The sequence below is a fragment of the Pantherophis guttatus genome, chromosome 1 (assembly GCF_059756535.1).
Source record: "Pantherophis guttatus breed Tessera chromosome 1, ASM5975653v1, whole genome shotgun sequence".
Taxonomy (NCBI): domain Eukaryota; kingdom Metazoa; phylum Chordata; class Lepidosauria; order Squamata; family Colubridae; genus Pantherophis; species Pantherophis guttatus.
Window position 1 is genome coordinate 343,684,371 of NC_142063.1, and position 24,870 is coordinate 343,709,240.

At 41.4% G+C, this 24,870-nt stretch overlaps 1 protein-coding gene across 1 annotated transcript in view; it reads left to right on the forward strand.

Moving 5' to 3' along the window:
- The window catches only part of APPBP2 (amyloid beta precursor protein binding protein 2), a 51,757-nt gene extending 35,993 nt beyond the window's left edge, over window positions 1-15,764 (forward strand). The window contains exons 5-13 of the mRNA XM_034404304.3: window positions 44-212; window positions 1,821-1,910; window positions 2,792-2,859; window positions 2,964-3,069; window positions 6,606-6,730; window positions 9,603-9,688; window positions 10,945-11,135; window positions 12,540-12,705; window positions 15,045-15,764. Coding sequence (XP_034260195.1) covers window positions 44-212; window positions 1,821-1,910; window positions 2,792-2,859; window positions 2,964-3,069; window positions 6,606-6,730; window positions 9,603-9,688; window positions 10,945-11,135; window positions 12,540-12,705; window positions 15,045-15,298 — 1,255 coding nt within the window. The 3' untranslated portion in view covers window positions 15,299-15,764. The remainder of the gene's footprint in view (window positions 1-43; window positions 213-1,820; window positions 1,911-2,791; window positions 2,860-2,963; window positions 3,070-6,605; window positions 6,731-9,602; window positions 9,689-10,944; window positions 11,136-12,539; window positions 12,706-15,044) is intronic.
- Window positions 15,765-24,870: the final 9,106 nt, after the last annotated feature.

Genomic DNA, 24,870 nt, shown 5'->3' on the forward strand with positions numbered 1-24,870 from the left:
TAAGTTGTGGGCCATAACACAGTTTCCTGGATCTCTTTCCTAGGTTATTGCACGTCCGGAATGGCAATTGTAAATATCACTTGGGAGAAGAAACCTTCAAATCAGCACAATCTTATATGGAAAAACTAGCCGAGCACGGCCAGCAAGCCAACAAAGCTGCCCTCTACGGAGAGCTGTGTGCTCTGCTCTTTGCAAAGAGTCATTACGATGAGGTGAGTCTGAAAAACAGGCAGGTGCTTTCTCTCCAAGCGAGAGTTTGAATTAACTGAGCAAATAGCACACAGGCAGATAGAAAATGCTCCAATGATTTTGCAGCAAGATTCTCACATGATGCCAGCAGAACTTGGGTAAAGTTAGCCTTCTTCCCACGTTTAAATGTTGAGATCTGCAAGAACACCAACTTTGTCTTGGCCATAGTAAGGCCCGGTTGGCAGGAACTGGCACTTCACCCACCAGTTGGGAACAGATATTTGCTGGCTGTAGAGGTCTCCTTTCCAGACCTTAGCCCCGTGATGGCGAACCTACGGCACGCGTGCTACAGGTGGCATGCAGAGCCATGTCGGTGGGCACATGAGCGTTGCTCTAGTTCAGCTCCGGCGTGCATGTGTGCGCCAGCCAGCTGATTTTCAGGCCTTCTGTGCCCACCGGAAATCAGGAAACAGGTTGTTTCCAGCCGCCAGAGGGCCTCTGGGGGAATGGGGAAGGCCCGTTTTTCACTGTCCCCAGGCTCCAGAGGCTTTCTAGGGGCCGGAAGTCGGGAAAAGGGCCGTTTCCGGACTCCGGGGGGGGGGCGTTTTTGCCCTCCCCAGGCTCCAAGAAACCCTCTGGAGCCTGGGGAGGGCAAAAATGGGCCTACTGGGCCATTGCGTGCTATCGTGTGCCAAAAAGGGGGAAGCGCGGGGGGGTGGGGCGCATTGAATTATGGGTGTGGGCATATGCGCATGCGACCTCCATATGCTTTTGGCACACAACGGCAAAAAGGTTAGCCATCACTGCCTTAGCCAATGCTCCTTGCCCTCAGGCAGGCTGTTCCCTTGATTTCAACACCAAACCTCTGATGTGGCTTGATTCAGTGGTCGGTCCTGCAACACTTGACTCTGGTTAAAACAGCAGTTCCTCAAGGCTCAAAGTTTGAATGCTCAAATGGACATGTATGAAAGAAGTGTGGGACAAGGTTGAATTTATTTGTTTGTTCGTTAGTTAGTTAGTTAGTTAGTTAGTTTATTTGAGGGGTCCTTGGTGCTTTCTAAGCTTGCTTATTTTCTTGCAGACGTTTTATTAACCAAACTAGGTAATATCATCAGTGCTGGTACATCAGGTAACTAGGTAACATCACTAGCACTGATGATATTACCTAGCTTGGGTAATGAAACATCTGTAAAAAAGCAATCGAGCTCAGAGAGCACCAAGGACTTCTCATGTCAACCCTGAGCTACAATGTTCTCCTTTATTAGTATTTGTTTGTTTAGATTTCTATCCCGGCTTTATTATTTTACAAGTCAGTCAAATATGCATCCTCCTTCTATTTTCCCACAAAAACCTTCTCTCTGCAGCTTCCACTTCTTTCCAGTAACACCCCCAAGTTTAGGTTGTTGCCCTTCTCTCTCTCCCCCCCCCCCCCCCCGCAACAAATGATTCTATGCTATCTGGAGAAGTTGCATTGATTGGGGATTATGGGGATTGAAATTCAGCTTCCCCAGAGGTGCCAATTAGTGGAAGACGGTTGTAAAATTGTTGGATGTGACCAGTGTGTGTTTCTTTGAAATCTGTGTAGCCTTAGTAACAAATGCTTTTCCAAACTTTTGTTGGGTGCTCCATAGGCTTACAAATGGTGTATAGAAGCAATGAAGGAGATCTCGGTTGGTTTGCCTGTAAAAGTAGTTGTGGATGTTTTACGACAAGCCTCAAAAGTAAGTTGAACAATTGTTTCTGTGCTGCTGAGGACAGGAAATCAGACACATTTTTCCTTGAGCCCACGAGAACCCGATTTCTTAAGAGAAAAATAAATATTTGCAAAATTCATAAAACTGTTCCTAAAGACAGAGGGAAGAATACAGGTACATCTCAATTTACGACCACAGTTGAGCCCAAAATGTATGCTTGCTAAACGAGACATTTGTTAAGTGAGCTTTGCCTCATTTTACGACCTTTCTTACCACAGTTCTTAAGTGAATCACTGTAGTTGTTAAAGTTAGTAACATAGTTGTTAGGTGAAACTGGCTTCCCCATCGACTTTGCTTGTCAGAAGGTCGCAAAAAGGGATCACATTTATTTATTTATTTATTTATTAATTTAATTTGTATACCGCCCTTCTCCCAGAAGGGACTCAGGGCGGTGAACAGCCAAAATTAAAAAACATACAAATGCAGAAGTTAAGATAATTAAAAGAATTAAATCATTGGCTACCCAAATTTAAAACCCCAAATCCATAAAATTTAAAATCCCAATTAAAAACCACTTGACCCCAGGACACTCCAACCGTCATAAATACATGCCAGTTGCCAAAGCCTCTGAATTTTGATCACATGACCATGGAGGGGGAATGTTCTTAAGTGTGCAGAATGGTCATAAGTCATTTTTTTTCAGTGCTACTGTCACTTTGAGCAGTCCACTAAATGAACCGTTGTAACTCGAGGACTACCTGTACCTAAACATTGGCCCTCTGCCTACACACTCTGTAGTGGAGATCGCAGGTTGTGTTTTGGGTCCTCCTTCGAGGTGTGGGGGATGGCAGCAAGACAGGCCTTTAAATATCCACGGAGCCTTAATTTCTTAATTTCTTCTGTTTTAGGCTTGCGTTGTGAAACGTGAATTTAAGAAAGCCGAGCAGTTGATAAAACACGCAGTGTACCTAGCACGGTATGTAAGAGGTCTCTTGAAACGCTACAACCTGCTCCGTCCTTTTGGGAAGATTTCGTGATGTTCTTACCTGGAGCGTTTTTGTTTTCTTTTTAATCTTTCAGGGAGCATTTTGGAGCCAAGCATCCTAAATATTCGGACACTCTACTTGACTATGGATTTTATTTACTCAATGTAGATAACATATGCCAGTCAGTTGCAATTTATCAGGTACGGCTTTGGTTTCGTAATTTATTGCAAGCCAGTAAGTGAATGTTACTGTTGTCGTATTTAATGTTTTCTTCTCCATAAGGTCAGAGAATAGGCATGCCAAAATAAAGTCAAAACAGAAAATCATTTAGAGTCTTCATGCCTAATTGTGAACTTAATCTCAAGTAGAACAGAAGCTGGCAATACTATTTATTTATTTGTGAAACATTTATAAGAGAGCAGGTATGAATATGAACATGGACATGAACGAAGGAAATGAATATAAATAAATGGGGACAGTAGGACAGGGATGGAAGGCACGCCAGTGTGCTTATGCACGCCCCTTTTACGGACCTCTTAGGAATAGGGTGAGGTCCACGGTGGACAATTTGAGGTTGAAGTTGTGAGGGTTTGAGGCTGTAACAACGGAGTCGGGTAGAGCAGTGGTCCCCAACCCCCGGTCTGCGGACCGGTGCCGGGCCGTGGAGTACCTGGCACCGGGCCGCGCAGCGGCCGGGGGACATGAACGCTGCAGCGCAAAGGCTCCTGGGCCGTGCGCAAAAGCTCCTGGGCCATGCGCAATGGGCCATGCGCAAAAGCTCCTGGGCCGTGCCCCCACCCCTGCGCGCGCTCAGCGGGCCGCGGCGATAAAAAGGTTGGGGACCACTGGGGTAGAGCATTCCAGGCGTTGACCACACTGTTGCTGAAGTCATATTTTCTTCAATCGAGTTTGGAGCAGTTTACCTTGAGTTTGTATTTATTATTTGCCCATGTATTACTGAGGTTGAAGCTGAAGAAGTTGTTGATGGGTAAGACGTTGTAGCAGACAATTTTGTATACTGTGCTTAAATCGGACCGCAGGCGGCGCAGTTCCAGATTGTCCAAGCCCAAAATTTCAAGTCTGGTGGCATAAGGGATTCTATTGTGAGTAGAGGAATGGATTACTCCTCTCGTGAAATACCTCTGGATCCGCTCAATCGTATTAATGTCCAATATACAGTGTGGATTTCAGGCAGACGAGCTGTATTCGAGAATTGGTCTGGCAAAGGTTTTGCATGCCCTAGTTAGCAATACAATGTTACCAGAGAAGAAGCTTCGCAAAATTCGATGTGAGAGAGAAAAGAGTAAAGAAAAAAAAAATATAAAATAGAGTAAAAGCTACATACAGGTAGTCCTTGACATACAACCACAATAGAGCCCCAAATTTCTGTTGGTAAGCAAGGCAGTTGGTGAGTAAGTGAGTTTTGCCCCATTTTATGCTCTTTCTTGAGACGGTTGTTAAACGAATTCACTGCAGTTGTTAAGTGAATCATGCAGTCATTAAGCAAATCTGGCTTCCGCTTTTACTTTGCTTGTTGGAAGCCAGCTGGGATGGTTGCAAATGGTGATCACATGACGCCAGGACAGTGCAACTGTCCTAAATACATGCCAGTTGCCAAGCATCTGAATTTTGATCACCTGACCATGAGGATGCTACAAGGGTCATAAGTTCAAAAAGCAACCATAAATTACTTTTTTCAGTGCTGTTGTAACTTTGAACGGTCACTAAACGAATGGTTGTAAGTCGAGGACTATATGTAATGCTCCTGTGCTTTAGGCAGTCCTCTACTCTTTGCAGTATAGCCAAAAGATCCGCCCTCAGTTAATTTGCCTTTAAATGCAGCTTGTTCATCTTAGAGAATAGAACAGGACAGAACAACAGAGTTGGAAGGGATCTTGGAGGTCTTCTAGTCCAACCCCCTGCTCAAGCAGGAGACCCTCAACCATTTCAGACAAATGGTTGTCCAGTCTCTTCTTAAAAACCTCCAGTGATGGAGCATCCACAACTTCTGGAGGCAAGTTTTTCCACTGATTGTTTTCGCTGTCAGGGAATTTCCCCTTAGTTCTAAGTTGCTTCTCTCCTTGATTAGTTTCCACCCATTTCTTCTTGTTCTACCCTCAGGTGCTTTGGAGAATAGCTTGACTCCCTCTTCTTTGGGGCAACCCCTGACACATATCTTAGCCTTAGAAGTGCTAGAAGAGTGTGGGGTTTGCTCTGATTTTTATATACCTTCCCCTTTATATAAAGGAGGTGGTTTGGTTTTTTTGTTTCCTTTTTTTTTTTTTAATTTGATTTATATGCCGCCCTTCTCCGGAGACTCAGGGCAGCTTACAATGCGCTAAGCAATAGCCTTCATCCTTTTGTATATTTATACAAAGTCAGCTTATTGCCTCCACAAACTGGGTCCTCAATTTACCTACCTTAGAAAGGATGGAAGGCTGAGTCGACCTTGAGCCTGGCGAGATTCGAACCCTGCAGTAATTGCAGGCAGCTGTTCTTAATAACAGGGTGCTTTAGACCACTGTACTACCAAAGCTCTTTTTGGCTGTTTGATTGTCTCTTATTTATTTATTTATTATTTATTTATTTTGAGGTGGTATGTAGATATTGTTTATGTCTATGTGCCTGTTGATGGCCACTCAGACAAATCACAAACAACAGCTACATACCATTCAAAAGAGACAATGAAAAAGCCAAAAAGTAAAAAAAAAAAAAAAAGAAAACCCCACTTTGCCAGCAAGCAACACCCAGATAAGGCTAGAGATGACTGTACTACCAAGGTTAACACTAGATCAGCAATCAAAAAGTAAACAATACATCAATCAAGGAACTACTAGTACCCAGACCACACACTGATGAAAATTGAATGTTATATAAATAAAACAAATAAAACACTTGAGGGTGGGGGGGAAGGAACTACTAATACAGACAAACAAGGGGCAATAAATAAGAGCCCAGTCAAGAGCCACCCAAAACACACTCATCAACATTGACAGGGCAAGCACGGTATATAAAATGATGGCTGATGATGTTACCTAATTGGGTAATGAAACGTCTTCAAGAAAACCACCAAGCTCAGAGAGCACCAAGGCCCCCGCATTTTAAAATAAATCATACAGGTAGTAGTCTTAGTCGTACCTATCTTTGGGACCATAGGATGGAAAAGAAAAGAGTAAGGGGGATTATAGCTTCTTCTCTCCACTGTTACCTCTAATGTGATACTTGACTTTAGCCACTTCCATTGGAATGTTCCAAGTAAGGCTGTCTTATCCCAAACTTGAAACAATTTCCCCTTTTTTCAGTCTTATGTGCTTAGTTAAGGCAATGGCATCCCTGCTATGTCTGTGGAGATTCTCAGTCATCCAGGTCATAGTTGTCCCAAAGGTACTTTTTCAAGAGGCAACTGGACTTCCTTGTTTTTTTTCTTTGAAGACATTTTGCTTCTCATCCAAGAAGCTTCCTCAGTTCTGTTTTAGCTGAAGAAGCTTCTCAGATGAGAAGCGACACGTCTTCAAAGAAAAGCAAAAAAGTCCAGTTGCCTCTTGAAAAAGCACCTTTGGGACAAGTCCCTATAATGTTAAAACATACTGTACAAGAATGTAACCAACCCTAGGATAATGGGCAGAAGATTCTGTTTGCAACTAATCTGATGTTAGATATGTTAAAAAAAAAAATAGTTTTGACTGCAAATTGACTTACTGGCTAAGATAAATATTTTTTTCACAAATTATTTCAGACAGCCTTGGACATCAGACAGTCGGTGTTTGGCGGCAAAAACATCCATGTAGCTACAGCTCATGAAGATCTAGCATACTCTTCTTACGTTCACCAATACAGTTCGGGAAAATTTGATAATGCACTGTGAGTACTGTGTTCATTTATTTATTATATTTATTATATTTATTTATTATTTTTTATTTTTTGATTTATATGCCGCCCTTCTCCAGAGACTCAGGGCGGCTTACAATGTGCTAAGCAATAGCCTTCATCCTTTTGTATATTTATACAAAGTCAGCTTATTGCCCCCACAAACTGGGTCCTCAATTTACCTACCTTAGAAAGGATGGAAGGCTGAGTCAACCTTGAGCCTTGGCGAGATTCGAACCTGCAGTAATTGCAGGCAGCTGGTCTTAATAACAGGGTGCTTTAGACCACTGTACTACCACGGCTCTTAGAACCCGAATGATTTTATTTATTTATTTATTTAATTTATTTTTCAGATTTCTATACCGCCCTTCTCCTTTCGGACTCAGGGCGGTGAACAGCCAAAATAAAACATTCGTACACAAAAGTTAAAATAGATTTAAAATAATTAAATAAAGTTTGGGCCATAATTTAAAACATTTCAATTAAAATTTTGTTCTTTATTTCGAAGTCCATTCTGATGTTAGAAAAATACGTTTTGCTGAGATGGTAAATTTCAGAATTCATTTCACCCTTTTTGCCAGCATGACAGATAATTTTTCTTTGTCCTGCGTTTTTTTTTCCTTCCTAAATAAGAAGCTATAAAAATACCTGGTAGCCTTTTGTTTTTGAGATTTTGACTACTTGCTATACAGGTAGTCTTCAACTTACAAGTATTCTTTTAGCGACCATTCAAAGTTACAACGGCATTGGAAAAAGCGACTTACAGCTGGCACTCACCCTTACATCTATCCCCACAGTTAGGTGATCGAAATATGGACACTTGGCAACTGGCATGTACAGATAGTCCTCGACTTACAACAGTTAATTTAGTGACAGTTCAAAGTTATAACAGCACTGAAAAAAGTGACTTATGATCGTTTTTCACAGTCACAACCTTTCCAGCATCCCCATGGTCATGTGATCAAAATTCAGACACTTGGCAACTGACTCATATTTACGACGGTTGCAGTGTCCCAAGATCATGTGATTCCCCTTTAGCGACCTTCTGACAAGCAAAGTCAATGGAGGAAGCCAGATTCACTTAACAACCATTTCACTAATTTAACAAATGCGATGATTCACTTAACAATTGAGGCAAGAAAGGTTGTAACACGGGGCAAAATTCACTTAACAAATATCTCACTTAACAACATCAATTTTCAGCTCAACTGTCATCGTAAGTTGAGGACTACCTGTATTTACGATGGTTGCAGCATTCCTGAGTTACGTCACTGCCTTTTGTGACTATCCCAGGCAGCTTCCAGCAAGCAAAGCCAAAGGGAGAAGCCAGATTCACTTATCTGAGTGTCTCAGTTAACAACTGCAACAATTTGCTTAACAACCATGGCAAAAAGGTCTCAAAAATCAGGCTCAACTCACTTAACAATTGCCTTCTTTAGCAGTGGAAATTCTTGTCCCAATTATGGTCCTAAATTGAGGACTCCCTGTAAAACCAAAATCAGGCTATTCACATTTTAAACCACAATTGAGTCCAGAGTTTATGTTGCTAAGTGAAAAATTGGTTCAGTGAGTTATGCCCCATTTTATGACTTTTCTTCTGACAAGCAAGGTACGTGGGGAAGCCACAGTCACTTAACTGTGTCGCTGCGATAATTAACTTAACATCTGTGACAAGAAAGGACATAAAATGGGGCCAAATTCATTTAACTTATCTCTCACATACTGTGTTTCCCCGAAATAAGACCCTCTCTTATTTTTTTTGAACCCTGAAATAAGTGCTTATTGCCATGCACTCAAAAGCCCCATTGGGTTTATTATCGGGATGTCTTATTTTGGGGGAAACAGGGTAGTAACAGAAATTTTGGGCTCAATTGTGGTTGTAAGTCCAGGACTACCTGTACACAGTCTGGAGGTTTTCCCAGATTCGCAGCGCTGTGAATCTTAAAGATCCTTTATGGCATGGGCCCAGGGTATCACTCCAATGGGACTAGCCTGCCCCACTTGTTCCAGCAGAAAGGGCCTACTTTGGATCCCATCAGTCAGAGAATTTCAGCTGGCAGGGTCCAGGAGAAGAGCCTTTTTTTGCTGTGGCCCCCACCGTTCAACTTGGCTTTTAGCTTTTCTATTTAATTTTTCTAATTTTAATTGCTTTGTAGTGCTTTTTAAAAAAAAACTTTTATTATATTGCAAGTTGCCCAGAGTCGCTTTTATCAATGAGATGGGTGGCACAGAAATTTAATAGATAAATGTCAGTAGTAGTCAAGGAGGCATTTACACAACTCTGTCTGGTATACCAGTTGCTCCCTTTCTTAAATCAGGGAGTACTTCAGATAGTTAGTCATGCCCCAATCACATCGTAGCTTGACTACTGCAATGTCTCTCCATGGGGCTGCCCTTGAAGACCATCTGGAAGCTTCAACTGATCCAGAACGCAGCTGGGCAAGCAATGATGGGCATGCCTCAGGATAGCCATATAAGACTTCTGCTTCATGTGCTGAATTGGTTGCTAGTTTGCTTCCGGATGCCATTCCAGATGATTCCATAAATGGCATAGTGCAGTGTTTCTCAACCTTGGCTGCTTTAAGGCGGGTGGACTTCAACTCCCAGAATTCCCCAGCCAGCTTTAGCAATTCTGGGAGTTGAAGTCCACCCATCTTAAAGCGGCCAAGGTTGAGAAACACTGGCCTAGTGAGTGAAAGGAATAGGAGAGGAGAAAAAACACTGTTGTTTTCTGTCATCAGGACATATTCTTTGTTTCAAGTGGGAAAGTCGTGGCTTTTCACCAAATCACACAGGTGGGCTGGCCAAGTTCCAGGATAAGGACCAGGAGCTCAAGTTTTCCTCTTGCTTGTCTTTGATCTTTTAGATTTCATGCAGAACGTGCGATTGGCATCATCACCCACATTCTCCCAGAAGATCATCTCCTCCTCGCCTCCTCCAAAAGAGTTAAAGGTATTATCTGCCGGCCGGGTTTAGCTGCCATGGGAAGAAAGCAGAAATGGCTACTGATGGCTTTAGAGAATTCAACGCTCTGAGGAAACAGGGATAAGTGAGATAAGCCTTTGTGAGTTCCTTGACAACGAGAGCTAGTTTGGTCTAGTAATGGTTAAGGCACCAGGCTTGGAACCAAGAGGACATGGATTCTAATCTTACCTTAGACATGAAAACCACTGAGAGATGGTGAGTTCTAGTCCTGCCTTAGACATGAAAGCCAGCTGGCTGATTTTGGGTCAATCACCAGGAGACGGTGAGTTCTAGTTCCACTTTAGACATGAAAGTCAGCTGGCTGATTTTGGGTCAGTCACCAGGAGATTGGGAGTTCTAGTCCCGTTTTAGGCATGAAAGCTGGCTGGCTGATTGGCTTACATCCTTCACAGCATCCCCATGATCACATGATAAAAATTCAGACACTTGGCAACCAACATGCATTTACGATGGTTGCAGTGTCGGGGTCATGTAATCACTATTCATGACCATTCCTGCTTACTTCCAGCAAGCAAAAGTCAATGAGGGAGGAGCCAGATTCATTTAACAACTGCATGGTTCACTTAACAATGCAGCAATTCACTTAACAACCATAGCAATAAAGGTTTAAAATCGGGTGTGATCCACTTAACAACTGCCTTGCTTACCAACAGAAATTCTGGTCCCAGTTGTGGTCATAGGTCAAGGGCTACCTGTAGCGGCCTTTCTTATAATTGGTGTGGAAAGGGCTTGGTAGACTAATTGCAAGTCTAAATTGATACGGTTAGACAGAAGATTGGAAAAGTCACAGCCAGAGACAGATCTACCTGAACATCTGCTCAATCTGAGATTCTTTGTCTTGTTGACTGATAACTGAGGCAGGATAAAAATGCTGAAAGAACTTCTTTGTCTTGATTCCGGAAGATGACTTTTAGACCATGGTCTTCTTCACTCGCCAGATATCTTTCAATATCGTTTATTAATCTGTAGTGGCACAGTGGTTAAAATGCAATATTGCAGGCTAATTCTGCCGGCCGGCAGCAGTTCGATTCTGACCGGCTCAAGGTTGACTCAGCCTTCCATCCTTCCGAGGTCGGTAAAATGAGGACCCAGTTTGTTGGGGGCACTATACTGACACTGTAAACTCCTTAGAAACGGCTGTAAAGCACTGTGAAGCGGTATATAAGTCTAAGTGCTCTTGCTAATCCACTTTTTTTTATCTCTCCCCCCCCCCTCTTTTAAAGCGCTTATCTTGGAGGAGATTGCAATTGACTGCCACAATAAGGAAACCGAGCAAAGGCTGCTCCAGGAAGCTCACGACCTGCACCTCTCCTCTCTCCAGCTGGCCAAGAAAGCATTTGGGGAGTTCAACGTTCAGACAGCAAAACACTACGGCAACCTTGGCCGACTTTATCAGTCAATGAGGAAATTTAAGGTAAATCCAACTTTCTTAGGGCGGTGGGCAGGAATGTCGCTAAAATGGGCATTTTGTCACAGCAGGATACAAGTAGACTTCGACTTATGACTGATTTTGGGCAAAAACATCATAAATTGCAGTCACTCGAGATGCTGCAAAACAGCCAGAGATGTGGGCCGGTTGCCAAATGCCCAAGATGAAGTAATATGCCTTGTGGGGGTGGCAGAGGGGGAACTGATGTGTTAACTTCAAAACCAGGTCATAAGCAGCTTTTGAAAGGTCCGTCACAACTTCAAATAGTGGCTAAATCGTAAATTGAGGACTACTTGGACTATTTAAATTTTCTTTGAAATGCATTACTTTGTAATAATAATTGCTAATTAATTTTGTTGTTTTTGTATCACCAAAGTTACTAAACTTTAGTCTTCATGCTACATACAACAACAGGTTATAAAGAAGATCATTGATTTGAGGGTCAAGTTTTCTGCATTCATTGCCTGTTTTTTTAATTAAGCAGCATGAAAATAAATAACTTTTACTTCATTTTTATTCTTTCTATTTTTTAAAAAAAAAATACATACATTTTTATGGCTCCAAAATAAGTCAGACCTGTTAATATGATACTAGTATAAGTCAGCTAACAACTTGCTCTATTACAGGTGGTTCTCGATTTATGATAACAATTGAGCCCGAAATTTCTGTTGCTCAATGAGACATGCAGTTATAAGTGAAAAACGGTCCTAAATTACTTTTTTCAGTGCCATTGTGACTTCGAACGGTCACTAAACGAATGGTTGTAAATTGAGGACTATCCGTATGTAGAAGGAAGGCAGGTGTATTACTGAGAAGGCATTATGAACCCAGCTTTTAAAAAAAAAGTCTTGATTGGAAGAAATTGTAGCAATCATGGGAATATTTAGTCCAGGAGTCTCCAATCTTGGCAGCTTTAAGACTTGTGGACTTCAACTCCCAGAATTCCTCAGCCAGCTTTGCTTTGCTGGCTGAGGAATTCTGGGAGTTGAAGTCCACAAGTCTTAAAGTTGCCAAGATTGGAGTCCCCTGGTCTAGTACACCTACTTCCTTCTCTCCACCTCAGTGCTTAATTTAGACAAGCACCTTTTTCAGCATTCGTAAGAATAAAATAAAGTTTCACCGATGTTCACAGCCAGAATGCAGCAGGTTCAAATTCAGCCACTCCACCAACTCATTCAAATTATCTCACTCCATCTCAAAATTCTTTGTTCAGCTGATTCCCCATGCGCCCTCTTGTCCGAAAAGTTTTAAGCTTAGCTTTTTGTTTTAGGTTTTTAAGAACATTAGCTTGTATTCTCAAGCAGGCAGAGACACTTACTTGGGTTTGATGAAAAAAAAATTAGCCATAACGACTCCTAAGTCAGTACTTTACCATTTTGGCTATTGCAGGAAGCAGAAGAGATGCACATCAAAGCAATTCAGATCAAGGAGCAGCTGCTCGGTCAAGAAGATTATGAAGTCGCTCTTTCGGTGGGACACCTCGCCTCGCTCTACAACTACGACATGAATCAGTACGAAAACGCTGAGAAGCTTTATTTGAGATCCATCGCAATTGGTGGGTCAATTCTTTTAACTCTTCAGGGGAAGGGTGGCGCTGGGAGCCCCTTGACCCTCGTTTATAGAAAATTGATAGACAAATAGATAGACACTGTCTATAGATTGGATGGATGGATGGATGCTAGATGGATGGACGGATGGACAATAGGGGAAGAGACAGAGAGTGAGATAGATAGAGATAGACAGACAGACAGACGATGGATGATAGATAGATAGATAGATAGATAGATAGATAGATAGATAGATATGTAGATGTAGATACATAGATTCAGAGAGGGAGAGAGGGGAAGAAAGATGATGGATGGACGGACGGACGGACGGACGGACAGACAGACAGACAGATAGATAGATAGATAGATAGATATGTAGATACATAGATTCAGAGATTCAGAGATTCAGTGATGGAGAGGAAGAGATGATGGATGGATGGATAGATGATAGATAGATAGATAGATAGATAGATAGATAGATAGATAGATAGATAGATACATAGATTCAGAGATTCAGAGATGGGGGAGAGGAAGAGATGATGGATGGATGGATGGATGGATAGATAGATAGATAGATAGATAGATAGATAGATAGATAGATAGATAGATCTGTCTTCTTAAGGGTTGTGAGCCCGTCGAAATGTTGCTAGAAAGAAAAACTTTTAAGGTACTGGTAGGATTTTAGCTAAGGTTTTAAAGGACCTTGTGAGGATTTTTGGAAGATTTTAAGCTAGGATTTTAACCAGAATTTTAAACATTTTAACTAACTTATTTAACATGATGCGGGAAAACACCCGAGATTTTAATTTTTTGCATACATATAGATGTAGATACATAGATTCAGACAGAGATAGGGAGAGAGGGGAAGAGATGGATGGATGGATGGATGGATGGATGGATGGATGGATGGATGGATGGACAGTTGATAGATAGATAGATAGATAGATAGATAGATAGATAGATAGATAGATAGATAGATGTAGATGTAGATGTAGATACATAGATTCAGAGAGGGAGAGAGGGGAAGAAAGATGATGGATGGATGGACAGACGATAGATAGATAGATAGATAGATAGATAGATAGATAGATAGATAGATAGATAGATAGATAGATATGTAGATAGATATGTAGATACATAGATTCAGAGATTCAGAGATTCAGAGATTCAGTGATGGGGGAGAGGAAGAGATGATGGATGGATGGATGGATAGATAGATGATAGATAGATAGATAGATAGATAGATAGATAGATAGATAGATAGATAGATAGATAGATATGTAGATACATAGATTCAGAGATTCAGAGATTCAGAGATGGGGGAGAGGAAGAGATGATGGATGGATGGATGGATGGATGGATGGATGGATAGATAGATAGATAGATAGATAGATAGATAGATAGATAGATAGATAGATAGATCTGTCTTCTTAAGGGTTGTGAGCCCGTCGAAATGTTGCTAGAAAGAAAAACTTTTAAGGTACTGGTAGGATTTTAGCTAAGGTTTTAAAGGACCTTGTGAGGATTTTTGGAAGATTTTAAGCTAGGATTTTAACCAGAATTTTAAACATTTTAACTAACTTATTTAACATGATGCGGGAAAACACCCGAGATTTTAATTTTTTGCATACATATAGATGTAGATACATAGATTCAGACAGAGATAGGGAGAGAGGGGAAGAGATGGATGGATGGATGGATGGATGGATGGATGGATGGATGGATGGACAGTTGATAGATAGATAGATAGATAGATAGATAGATAGATAGATAGATAGATAGATGATGCATACATACATACATACATACATGGATTGATTTTTATAGCCAGTTGAAGCAAGTCTGTTGGGAGATCCTTCTGACCAGTTAGCCTCTCCTGGTCCTTGTGTTTTAAAGCATTTAAAGTAAGATCCCAGATTCATAATTTAGACCTACATTATTAACTGGTTAATCATTGGGTGTAATTAAGGTAATTAATGTAAATTCCCTTTGAAGAAAGAAAGCAGGAAGAATAATGGAGGGTTTGGAGCAAACAGTTAAGCTTTTTTCTAATCATTGGAGATGATGACTTCTTCCCAGAAAAAGAAACTTTGGAGTTCTTCCAGGATCTCTTTTTCCCCCCATGGATTATTCTGTTGATAAGTCCAAACTTCCTTGGAAAAATCTGAAGAGGTCCATTTCTAAAACCATTTATTCACACTCCCAAAAAATTATTCTAGTTTTTTTTTTTTTTTAATTCTATCTATATACTATCTATAATTCTACCTATAATTTTAAAACACAAAAATCACACTTTAATATGGCAGCCTTTAATATTGTTCTCGGTTTTCCGATTTTGTTGTTTTAGGAAAAAAGCTTTTTGGGGAAGGTTACAGCGGACTAGAATATGACTACAGGGGCCTCATTAAACTGTACAACTCCATTGGCAATTACGAGAAAGTATTTGAATACCACAACATCTTAGCCAACTGGAACCGATTGCGGGATCGGCAATTTTCAGTCACAGATGCCCTGGAGGATGTAAGCACCAGCCCTCAATCAACTGAACAAGTTGTCCAGTCTTTCCTGATGTCTCAGACCGTCGAAGGACCCATTTGCTAAGGAACTTGGTCAATTTTACCAATTCTTGTTTCCTTCTTCGTTTTCCCCCCAGATTTACACGGGAAAAGTCATACTGTGAAATTCGAAACCATATTTCATTTTTTTTCCCCCTTTTTCCCCTCCTTTCCCGGAGCTGTTTATATATATATATATATAAAAAATACATTGAAGCACTGGTCCAGTCCATAAAAATCCTCATTTTGGGGATGACATCAACTTTTGATGGAGTGACCATGAGCCGGACATGTGCTTAATATGCACAAGCATGAGCACAGCATATTTTGTTTGGGTTCAAGGTGCGTGCGTGTGTATGTGTATGGTTCACAAACACGTACACACAAGCATGTACGTGCGTGGGGGGGGGAAGATCTCTAATAATCTCAAAAAAAAAAATTTTGTTCTAAAAAAAGCCACTTTACAAAAAATCGCTGCAAAGACTAGAGAGAAATAAAACCATTCAACAGTTTTTAAAGAGTTGCATTCTTAATTGAGAAAAAAGGGTGCCAGGATTATTTTCTTCCTACAATAAAACAAGAGACTTTTATTCAGTATTAGGGCCTGCAGAATCTGGATGCAAAGGAGGAAAAGTATGATCAGGACTTGTGTCCAGACAGACACCTAGCTTCTGTCCGGGGGTGTGGGGGGAAGCATCTTTTCCTGGGCTCACGCAGCAATGGCAATCTGCCGTTTGACCCACAATGCCAGAAATAGATGGCTCAAGAATTTCCTTGCCTGACCAAGCTTGCTCCTAAAACCCTTTTTGTCCTCTGCACCCAGATCTCTCCACAGTATGGATGATTTAAATAAATAAATAAATAAAAAGATTGAAAAGCAAAAACCTGCACATGTACAGAAAGATGCTGGGAAGGTTTCTCCTCCTCACCTTTTAAAGCAACAGAGATTTCTTTGGAGAAGGAACACGTGTTTGTGAAACAGCTTTGAGAAGAATGTGTGAACTGGACCAGTAGGTTCGCACCACCATGGTGAGAAGTCTCCAAAATGAACCTCTTGGCCTCAATTTGCTTTCTTCTTGTAATACAGGCAAGGTGTTTATTTGGTTTATTTTTATTTTTATTTTATTTTATTTTTTTTGGTGACAGGACCAGAATAATTTAAAGGGGACCAGCCTGCCCTTCAAAAAAGAAGTCGTGGAACAGTGCCTTATGTACTGTTTCTCATGCCCCCCCCCTCCCCGGGTTCCCTTTGACCCAGTAGATTAATTTAATGAAGGGTGCATTTTCAACACTACCCGAGACATGGCAAGACAGAACAGAGAATATATTAGCAGCTTCCACCGTTTTCAGCCGTTGCAGTGATCATGCCTTTTAAACTACTATGGATTACACACTAAAATGTTATTTTGCATAAACAAAACTTTTAAAAATGCTTCTCCATCCTCCCCTTCTGCCTTTTCAAACTAGGCTGTCTCTAAAGGCTGCAACTTGCTTGTGCTGAGTTTTTTCTTCTTCTAAAGTATCTGGCTTTATTTTATTTTATATCTTTGGAGATGACGGTTCCTTTTTATACTTTGCAGAGGTCACTGAAATAATATCCGAAGAAGAAGAAAAAGCACAGCAAGGCAGTCACCGTCTCTTTTGCTCCCCTTTCTGTTTTTAAGCCTCATTATTTTTGTTACACCGAACAATCGACCACAACGCGATTTCCTTAACTTCATTTTTAAATGCTTGTCGTTTCCTCTTTTAAAAAAAAAAAAAAAAAAGCGTTAATGCCTGTCTCACTAGTTTGTCTTAATTTGAGGGTGGGGTTGCCTTTTTCTTTTAAATGATGAACTGTCTTTTAAATGTTGAGGTAATCATTGAAATTTTGAAAGACCTGGGGGAGTCCGGTGCCCAGTTTGGAAAGCAGAAACAAAAAAACTTGCTCTTACCTCAGTTTTAAATATGGAGATGCTGACATTGTCTCTGTATATGAAAGTATTGGTGGGCAGCCGCCCCTATTTTCAGGGGTTTTATAAGCTGCCAGGGAAAGAGCTTTGGCTAGCAGAAAGCACCTCTAGGATTTGGAATGAATTTTATTTGCCGTTTTAATTTTTGGGGGGAGGGGAATGAAAGATCTGCCTGTCTGTTCTTAAAGCCATGGACTCCACAAAAAATAGCAATGAGTGGCTTTATATATTCCTCTTTATCCTGAATATAGCAATACCATTGGCTTTTAAAGTAGAATATTGCAGGACAGTCCTTTTTGTTTTGAACTAGTGCCTTTTAAGAATTCCTTCTTCCCTTCCTTCCCTCTCTCCCTTCTTTCTTTCTTTCTTTCTTTCTTTCTTTCTTTCTTTCTTTCTTTCTTTCTTTCTTTCTTTCTTTCTTTCTTTCTTTCTTTCTTTCTTTCTTTTCTTTCTTTCTTTCTTTCTTTCTTTTCTTTCTTTTCTTTCTTTCTTTCCTGGAGGCGGGGCATCTTATAATTCTTTGGTGAAAAATTTGGGAAGCAAATTTTATGCGGGGACAGACCGGAGCAAAAACATACTTTAGAGAGTTGGCAGTTGGTTCCACGGAGGTTGGCCTTTGATTTGGGGGCATGAGTTCGGGATCGGTCCCTTGAAAAGGTGGTTTGGGAGGTGTAACATTGGCAGTCAGAAATCCCGCTTGCCTTGGGACTCTGACCAAAAGATTTGGGGCAGCGAGGACAGGTGAAAACCACACCTCCGCTTGGGTTAATGCCTCTAGTAAGAATTTGCAGGTCTTCAGTCCTGTTTGTATGGGTGCTCTTAATATTTTAAGGCTGTTTCCTCCTCTCCCCCCCCCCCCAGTCTTATAATAAGGTACGTTGCTAAGAGGTTCATTCTTTTAGGGACAAAGCCGTTGATTAGTTTGTCTGGAGAGTTCTTCGTTTCTTCATTTGGTTTCTGGATTTTTGGGCTTCCCCTGGCTCTTTTCGATTCCCATTGTTAACTTTCGTCTTTAAGCGGGATTCTCCATCGGAGTGGCAATGTAAACACTTCACTTTGCTTTATTCCCCATCGTAGGTTTTAAAACCATGGCTTCTCTCTCTCTCCTTCCCTGTCTCCTCTCACGCAAAAGCTGCCTGTTTCCTAAATCATGTCGGTTATATTCTCAGTTGCATTTAGTTGATCGAAATCCCAGAAGGGAAAATTAAATCAATCCATGTTTTCGTTTTGTTTTTTGTGCTGGCATGTTGCAACCGTCCTATAGTAGGAAGAAGAAGACAGTATCCAAAAGAAATATGCCTGGAACACTTCCTCTCCCCCCCTCCCCCCATTTGCAGTGAAAACACAGGAAATATTGTCTCCAACTTTAGAGAAAGTTTTTTTTTTTCCCCTTCAGAGTTGGTTCCTCTCTTGCAGCTCCATCCTCCCAAATTTTTCATTGCAGAATTAGCCAGACCCGTGTTGATGGCATGACGTCTGAACTGAGCTCTCATATGCTGGCTCTTTAGGTCCCTTGATTTTGAAAATCATGACACGCTAAAATCTCACAGCCGAATAAAGTCGTGCAAAATCCTTGACACCCCCTATCCCACCCCACCCCCGTTCTTTTGGAAGCCTTGCTCTTTCTCGTGATGACCAGCAAGTTTAATTCCAGGGTGCCTCTCTGAAATCTTAGACCAGTCTTTCCCACCCCCAGCCTTCTCCAGATCTATTGGATCACAAATCCCATCATCCCCCGCCTGTTATTGCAGGTCACTGGAGGTGAGGGATGATGTGGTAATATAAAGCATGTGGAAAATTGGCTGCAGTTGCCTTCTTTTTTTCCTGAAATTGCAATTAAAACTCGGGGGGGACAGGGGACGGACACGACTGGATGGATGGATAGTTTGAACTCAAAACCAGATGGAGAAACTTGACAAAACTCACAAGATAATTCTTTTAAATCTTTGGCTGCTGGAAAGAAGGGACTAGGAAATATTGGTGAGCTTTGAGCAATTTCCTTAGTTGATGCTTTTTTGAGGTGGGGTCATCCTTCCTGTGCCAGTTCAAGTGCTGATGTTGCCAATGATATACATGTTTGTTTTCTAATCCATATTACTTGTTTTACATCATGGGTGGATTTTGGAGCATGAGAATGTGTTTTATCGCTAAAGTAGAAGATCCAAATTGCATTCCTCAGTGAATCACGCACAGTGGCACCACAAGGAGCCATTTGTGCAGTTTGATATTTTGTATTTGCAAGGAATTATTTATCTAATCTGTTCGTCCCAGTATTTAAAGTAATTTAGCCAAAAATATTCTTTTTTCCCCATCCCTTTGCCTTCACCTACCCAGAAATCCCGATAAGCTGTTATCTAGATCAGGGGATCTCCAAACTTAGCAACTTTAAGACTTTTGGACTACAACTCCCAGAATTCCTCATGACCAGCTGGGGAGTTCTGAGAGTTGAAGTCCACATGTCTTTTGCCAAGGTTGGAGACTCCCTCATCTAGAGCAACTGGGAGCAGAAGAATTCTTGTAAAGTATAAAAGTCAGACTTCAGAGTCACTTTTGAACACTGCCAGCGTGCCATGGTACCCATTGAAAAATAGAGTGAAGGGCAAACGCTATGTGGTTGTGCTGAACCACACCAAACTTCAGGTGTGTTGCTGTTAATTAAAGGCTGAGAGGGCACGGGGGTATTCAAGTCTAGGCCAATTAAACTGTTGCACACAGAGAAACTCCAGTTGTTACACCCTTTGGACATTAGGGTTTTTTTGCAAGCCCCGGGGGGGGTGTCTTTCCTTCCCCCCCCTTACTCCTGAGAACTTGCGTTGTGAAATACGTTTGCACAGTCGTGTTAAGCGCTTTGATTAGGTTTTAGTCAAAATTGTAATAAATATATGAAGATGCAAGCAAAGTGTCCTTTTCCCAGGAGTGAAATAGAAAATGTTTGCTCCTTCCTTTGCTTGGGATTTTGGCGTTCTGAAAACTCATGTTGGACTTCAAAATTCTTTCGCCCATTTGATCAGGATTGTGATTGGTGAGAGCATGGGAATTAGGGAAACAGGGGAACTAGCGGAGCAGAGGCTTAAAATTTGACACAGTTATGACATGTTGCTATTATAGGTCCCATAAAAGGATAATCATTGCAGAACTTTTCCCACACAGAGCTTCTCGCAGCTGCTTTAAAGAATTAAATGGCTCTTGAAAGAACGTTTCAGGTGTAGGTCTTGTTCAATTTCTCTTTCATTTTGGCCTTAAATTGAAGTTTGGCTGGAGGTGATGAAGCAAGAGAATAGGATAATCCAATTCATCCAGACTTGTTACCTTCATGGTGTCCTAGTTAAGCAAAAACTGTTACCCTAACTATAACACTTGTTGGTAATCCTTTGTGAATTTTGAGGACTTTGGGTTCCAAACAGAAGTTGGTGGACGGATGCTTTAACCAGGCAACCAGAATAGGAATGATCACCTCAGTTGGAATCCCTAGATTAAGTCGTTTCTGGATTTAAGCGGTTGATTCTGTGGAAACCTATTTGTGAGGCCTAGAAAGTTTTGTTTCCTTGTGGATATCTACAGAGGCAGAGTTCAGGATCCCATTTTTTCACCCCAGGTGCATGTATGGAACTGGAACTGAGTTGCTCGCGGTTTGAGGCGACTGCTTTTAGACAGTCTGGATGCAAATCCCTTCGTGGCTTGTAAACCAGTAGGGAACTTGACGTAGGACAATAGTTTGAACCTGTCCTCTTCTGTACACGAAGGACAACGATCTAGCCAAAGTGGAAGACTCTTACAGACAGTTTGGAGTCTCTCGCCAAAACCGAGAGAGCTTGTAAAATTGCCCAAACGTTGTCTTTTACAATTGACCAGACTTAATTGAAATGCATCCTGAAAGCACCATTGCTATTTTCTCTGCACCGTGTCTAAAACTCCGTGCGGTTGCCTTCCCCCATGGACGTTCCATGTCCTTGTAACTGTCATCCCATCTATGTCCTTCTCCCTTAATCCCATCCCAACTGGTTTTTTTTTTTAAAGGGCAGATAAAGTTACTGGCTGTAGAAAGAGGACCAGGTGTTAGGGAGAGCAACCAGCTCCCCTCTCCTTAGGACCATGCCTTTTTAGCACCACCGATGACCGCGTTTCACGCTCCGTGCATGTCTGAAATCGATCTCGTACCATGGGGTGGGGGAAAAAAGACGGCATTTAGCAGTCGATACATCTTTCACATGCCTCCTAGAGCGACGTAGGCTTCAACATAGGATCAGGAGAATTGCTGCAGACCTCAGGTAACCCCAAGACCTCTGCTTAACCTGTGAAAGGAGTTGTGATTTCATCCGGGCCGCTAACAAGAAACCCTGAAAATAGAGTCAACCATTTTAAGGAATCGTTCGATCCCTACCGATTACCAAACTCAAGAAAGTGGTATCTTTCTTACAGCTCTTTTCTTCTCCCTGCCAGCCTGGAAAAAAATAAAAATAGAAGAGTTGCCTGAATGAACTGCAGAGAGGTGCTGCCCTCACCTTGTCTGCAGCAATTCCTCCGAATTGTGTTATTTTTTGTTTTGTTTTTTAAAGCGTGCACAGCCTTCGTGCCTTCTTTTCGGACACTGACGCCACTCCAAACTTGGTGCCTTCCGTGTGGATTGGACCACCGTTCCCATCACTCCCAGTTTGAAAAAACAAAACAAAAACCAGCACCCAGTTAGATGCTGAAGAATTTTTTTGCCTTGTGGTCAAAGCTGGCCCATTACGGAGGAGAGGAACCGAGATAAGATAAATTTGTTGTCATGTTCCTTGGCTTCAACATTCAAGCCTGAATAGCAATGTCTGTTTTGCTTGTTAACGGCTGTTTCTTTTTCTTTTTAAACTTTTGTTGGTTTTGGGTTTTGACACACATTTGATCCTGTGGCAGGGTTTGTCTCTTGGAAGGTAATAAATCTTGGCTCCTTTTGTCCTGTTGAATTGTAGAGAAGGGGTGGAAGGAGATGGTCATGTGGCGAAGATGGGTTTTTACAGTTAGGGTTCCTTTTGGACATGCGAAAAGGCTCCATGCGTTTTTGTCTCCCCTCCCCAAACTCAGGAATGTTTTTTAAGGCAGCGAAGCCCACCTCCCTTTTTCCCGTGAAAACCCCATTTTCCGGATTCTCTTTAGCAAATACAGTACTATCACGGCAATTTGTAGGTATCTTAATCGCATGAAGCGGCCTTAGTGCGTTGTTTTTAAGTGCAGATTTCTTTGGTTTGAAGACATTAAAAGAAGAAGGAAAAAAAAATAAGATGGAAAAAATATATATGCTATATAAATATATAGAGATATCTAGAAACTTGGTGTTTTTGACATCCAGGTTTTTTTTTTTCTTCAGTGTTGGGTCACTAACCCTCACCAGGTACCATGTGTGTAACCATCTCACGGCTTCCTTTGTATGCATATTCCTTGATATGAGCTATGTTGCCATGAAAATAAGATTTTAAAACAGAGGAAAAAAACTTTAGCGTTATTTCTTGGGGTGGAGGGGGTTGGATGAGCTTTTATTTTTTATTTAAATATTACCAGTTTCAGTAACTCGTTTATTTTTTAATACTCCATGGATCTTAACAAGGGGATTAAAATATGTACATATATTAAGCAGAAACTGTCTTATCAGCAGCGTTGTTGGAAACGAACCAGCCGAATGCTGAGTCAAACCACCCACTGTCTCTTAAATCCAAATCCCGTCATCTTTTCTGTGCCACTGTTCCTTAATATGAAGGCGTTTTTGATCATCCTTGGCCATGCCATGTCCCTCTTTTGTATCTGATATCACGCCAGACCGCCGTGCTTGAATTTTATTCTTTGTACACATCAAACCATCCTGAGTATGTTTGTAACCAACATTGTGATATTCTGTAATTGTATTGCTAAAATGAACTATTGACTTAATAAATATAGTGTTCCTGCACGTGTGTGGATGTGTAATATTTGGCTGATTTAGAAAAGACACCCGATAGAAAATAATATCTATATAGCTCACGGTCGAACTTAAGGCTCCTTGGTGGCTCTCTGAGCTTGGTTGTTTTCTTGAAGACGTTTCACAGCCCAGCTAAATAACATCATCAGTACAAGGAGGCGGAGGAGGAAGAGAAGAAAGGAAAACTCTGGGCTTCTTGGTGCTGTCTGAATTTGGTGGTTTTCTTGCAGATATTTTGTTACCCAACTGGCTACCATCAGTAGTAAAAGGGAAGTGGGTTTGTTCTCATTATGATACAGCACTGATTATTTATTTATTTATTTATTTATTGGTTCGATTTATATGCCGCCCTTTTCCAGAGACTCAGGGCGGCTTACAATGCGTTAAGCAATAGCCTTCATACTTTGGTATATACCTGCTTAGTAGGGCTTTCGGCCCCCCTAAGCGCTGTTCTTTTTTTTATACAAAGTCATCTTATTGCCCCCACAATCCAGGTTCTCATTTTACCTACCTCGAAAGGATGGAAGGCTTGAGCCTGGTGAGATTTGAACTTGCAGTAATTGCAGGCAGCTGGTGTTACTTAACAGTGCTTTAGTCTGCTGCGCCACCAAGGCTCGTACAATGATGTTACCTAGTTGGGTCTTGAAACGTTTGCAAGAAAACAACCAAGCTCAGAGAGCATCAAGGACCACACAGCTGTCCTCCTCTACAAAACCCACTCCCTTCTAGCACTGATGATGTTACCTAGTTGGGTCATGAAACGTCTGCAAGAAAATAACGAAGCTCAGAGAGCACCAAGGACTCCACAATCATCCTCTTCCTCTTTCTTCTCCACTCTTCAAATCCCACTCCCTTCTAGCTCTGATAATGTTACCTAGTTGGGTCATGAAATGTCTGCAAGAAAATAATGAAGCTCAGAGAGCACCAAGGACCCTGCAGTCCTCCTCCTCCTCTTCCACTCTTCAAATCCCATTCCCTTCTAGCTCTGATAATGTTACCTAGTTGGGTCATGAAACGTCTGCAAGAAAACCACCAAGCTCAGAGAGCACCAAGGACAACGAATTTGAATATTATTGTTTTAGGGATATCAATTTTGAACTATTCTTAGATGACCTTGGAGCATTTGGGGATCTAGAAAAAACTTTTTAACAGGTCACAGATCTCTCTCTGATTTTGAATTCATGGCTTGGGTGGACCTGGTTACTCCAGTGCTTGTATTAATGTGGTCCTTGAGAGTCACCTCCTGCAATCTTGAAACTTTCTTCAACTTAGTCGCTCATCTTCCATGAGAATTCCTATTTTTTTTCCGAAGGACAGGAAGGAAGTTAAAAAAACGGGGGGGGGGAACAGTTTTAACGATTTGATAGGCGGCTTCTTTTCATGGTATCCATCAAAGAGGGTCAAATTTTGCAAGATGGTGCGACTTCACAGCCATTTTGTATAGGTGCGTTCAGAACGGGCGGCGCTTCACTTGTGACACTGCATCTCCACTTCATACGCACAGAGGTAGCTCTCAACTTACAACAGCTCATTTAGTGACCAAGGTTACAACAGCACTGAAAAATGCGACTTGTGACCGTTTTGCAGTTACAACTTGCAGCATCCCCATGATCACATGATCCAAATCCACAAATCCAGACGCTTGGCAGTCGGTTCATACTGATTTATTTATTTATTTTATTTATGCAATTTATATGCATAAATGATGACCATTGCTGTGTCCCAAAGTCACACGAT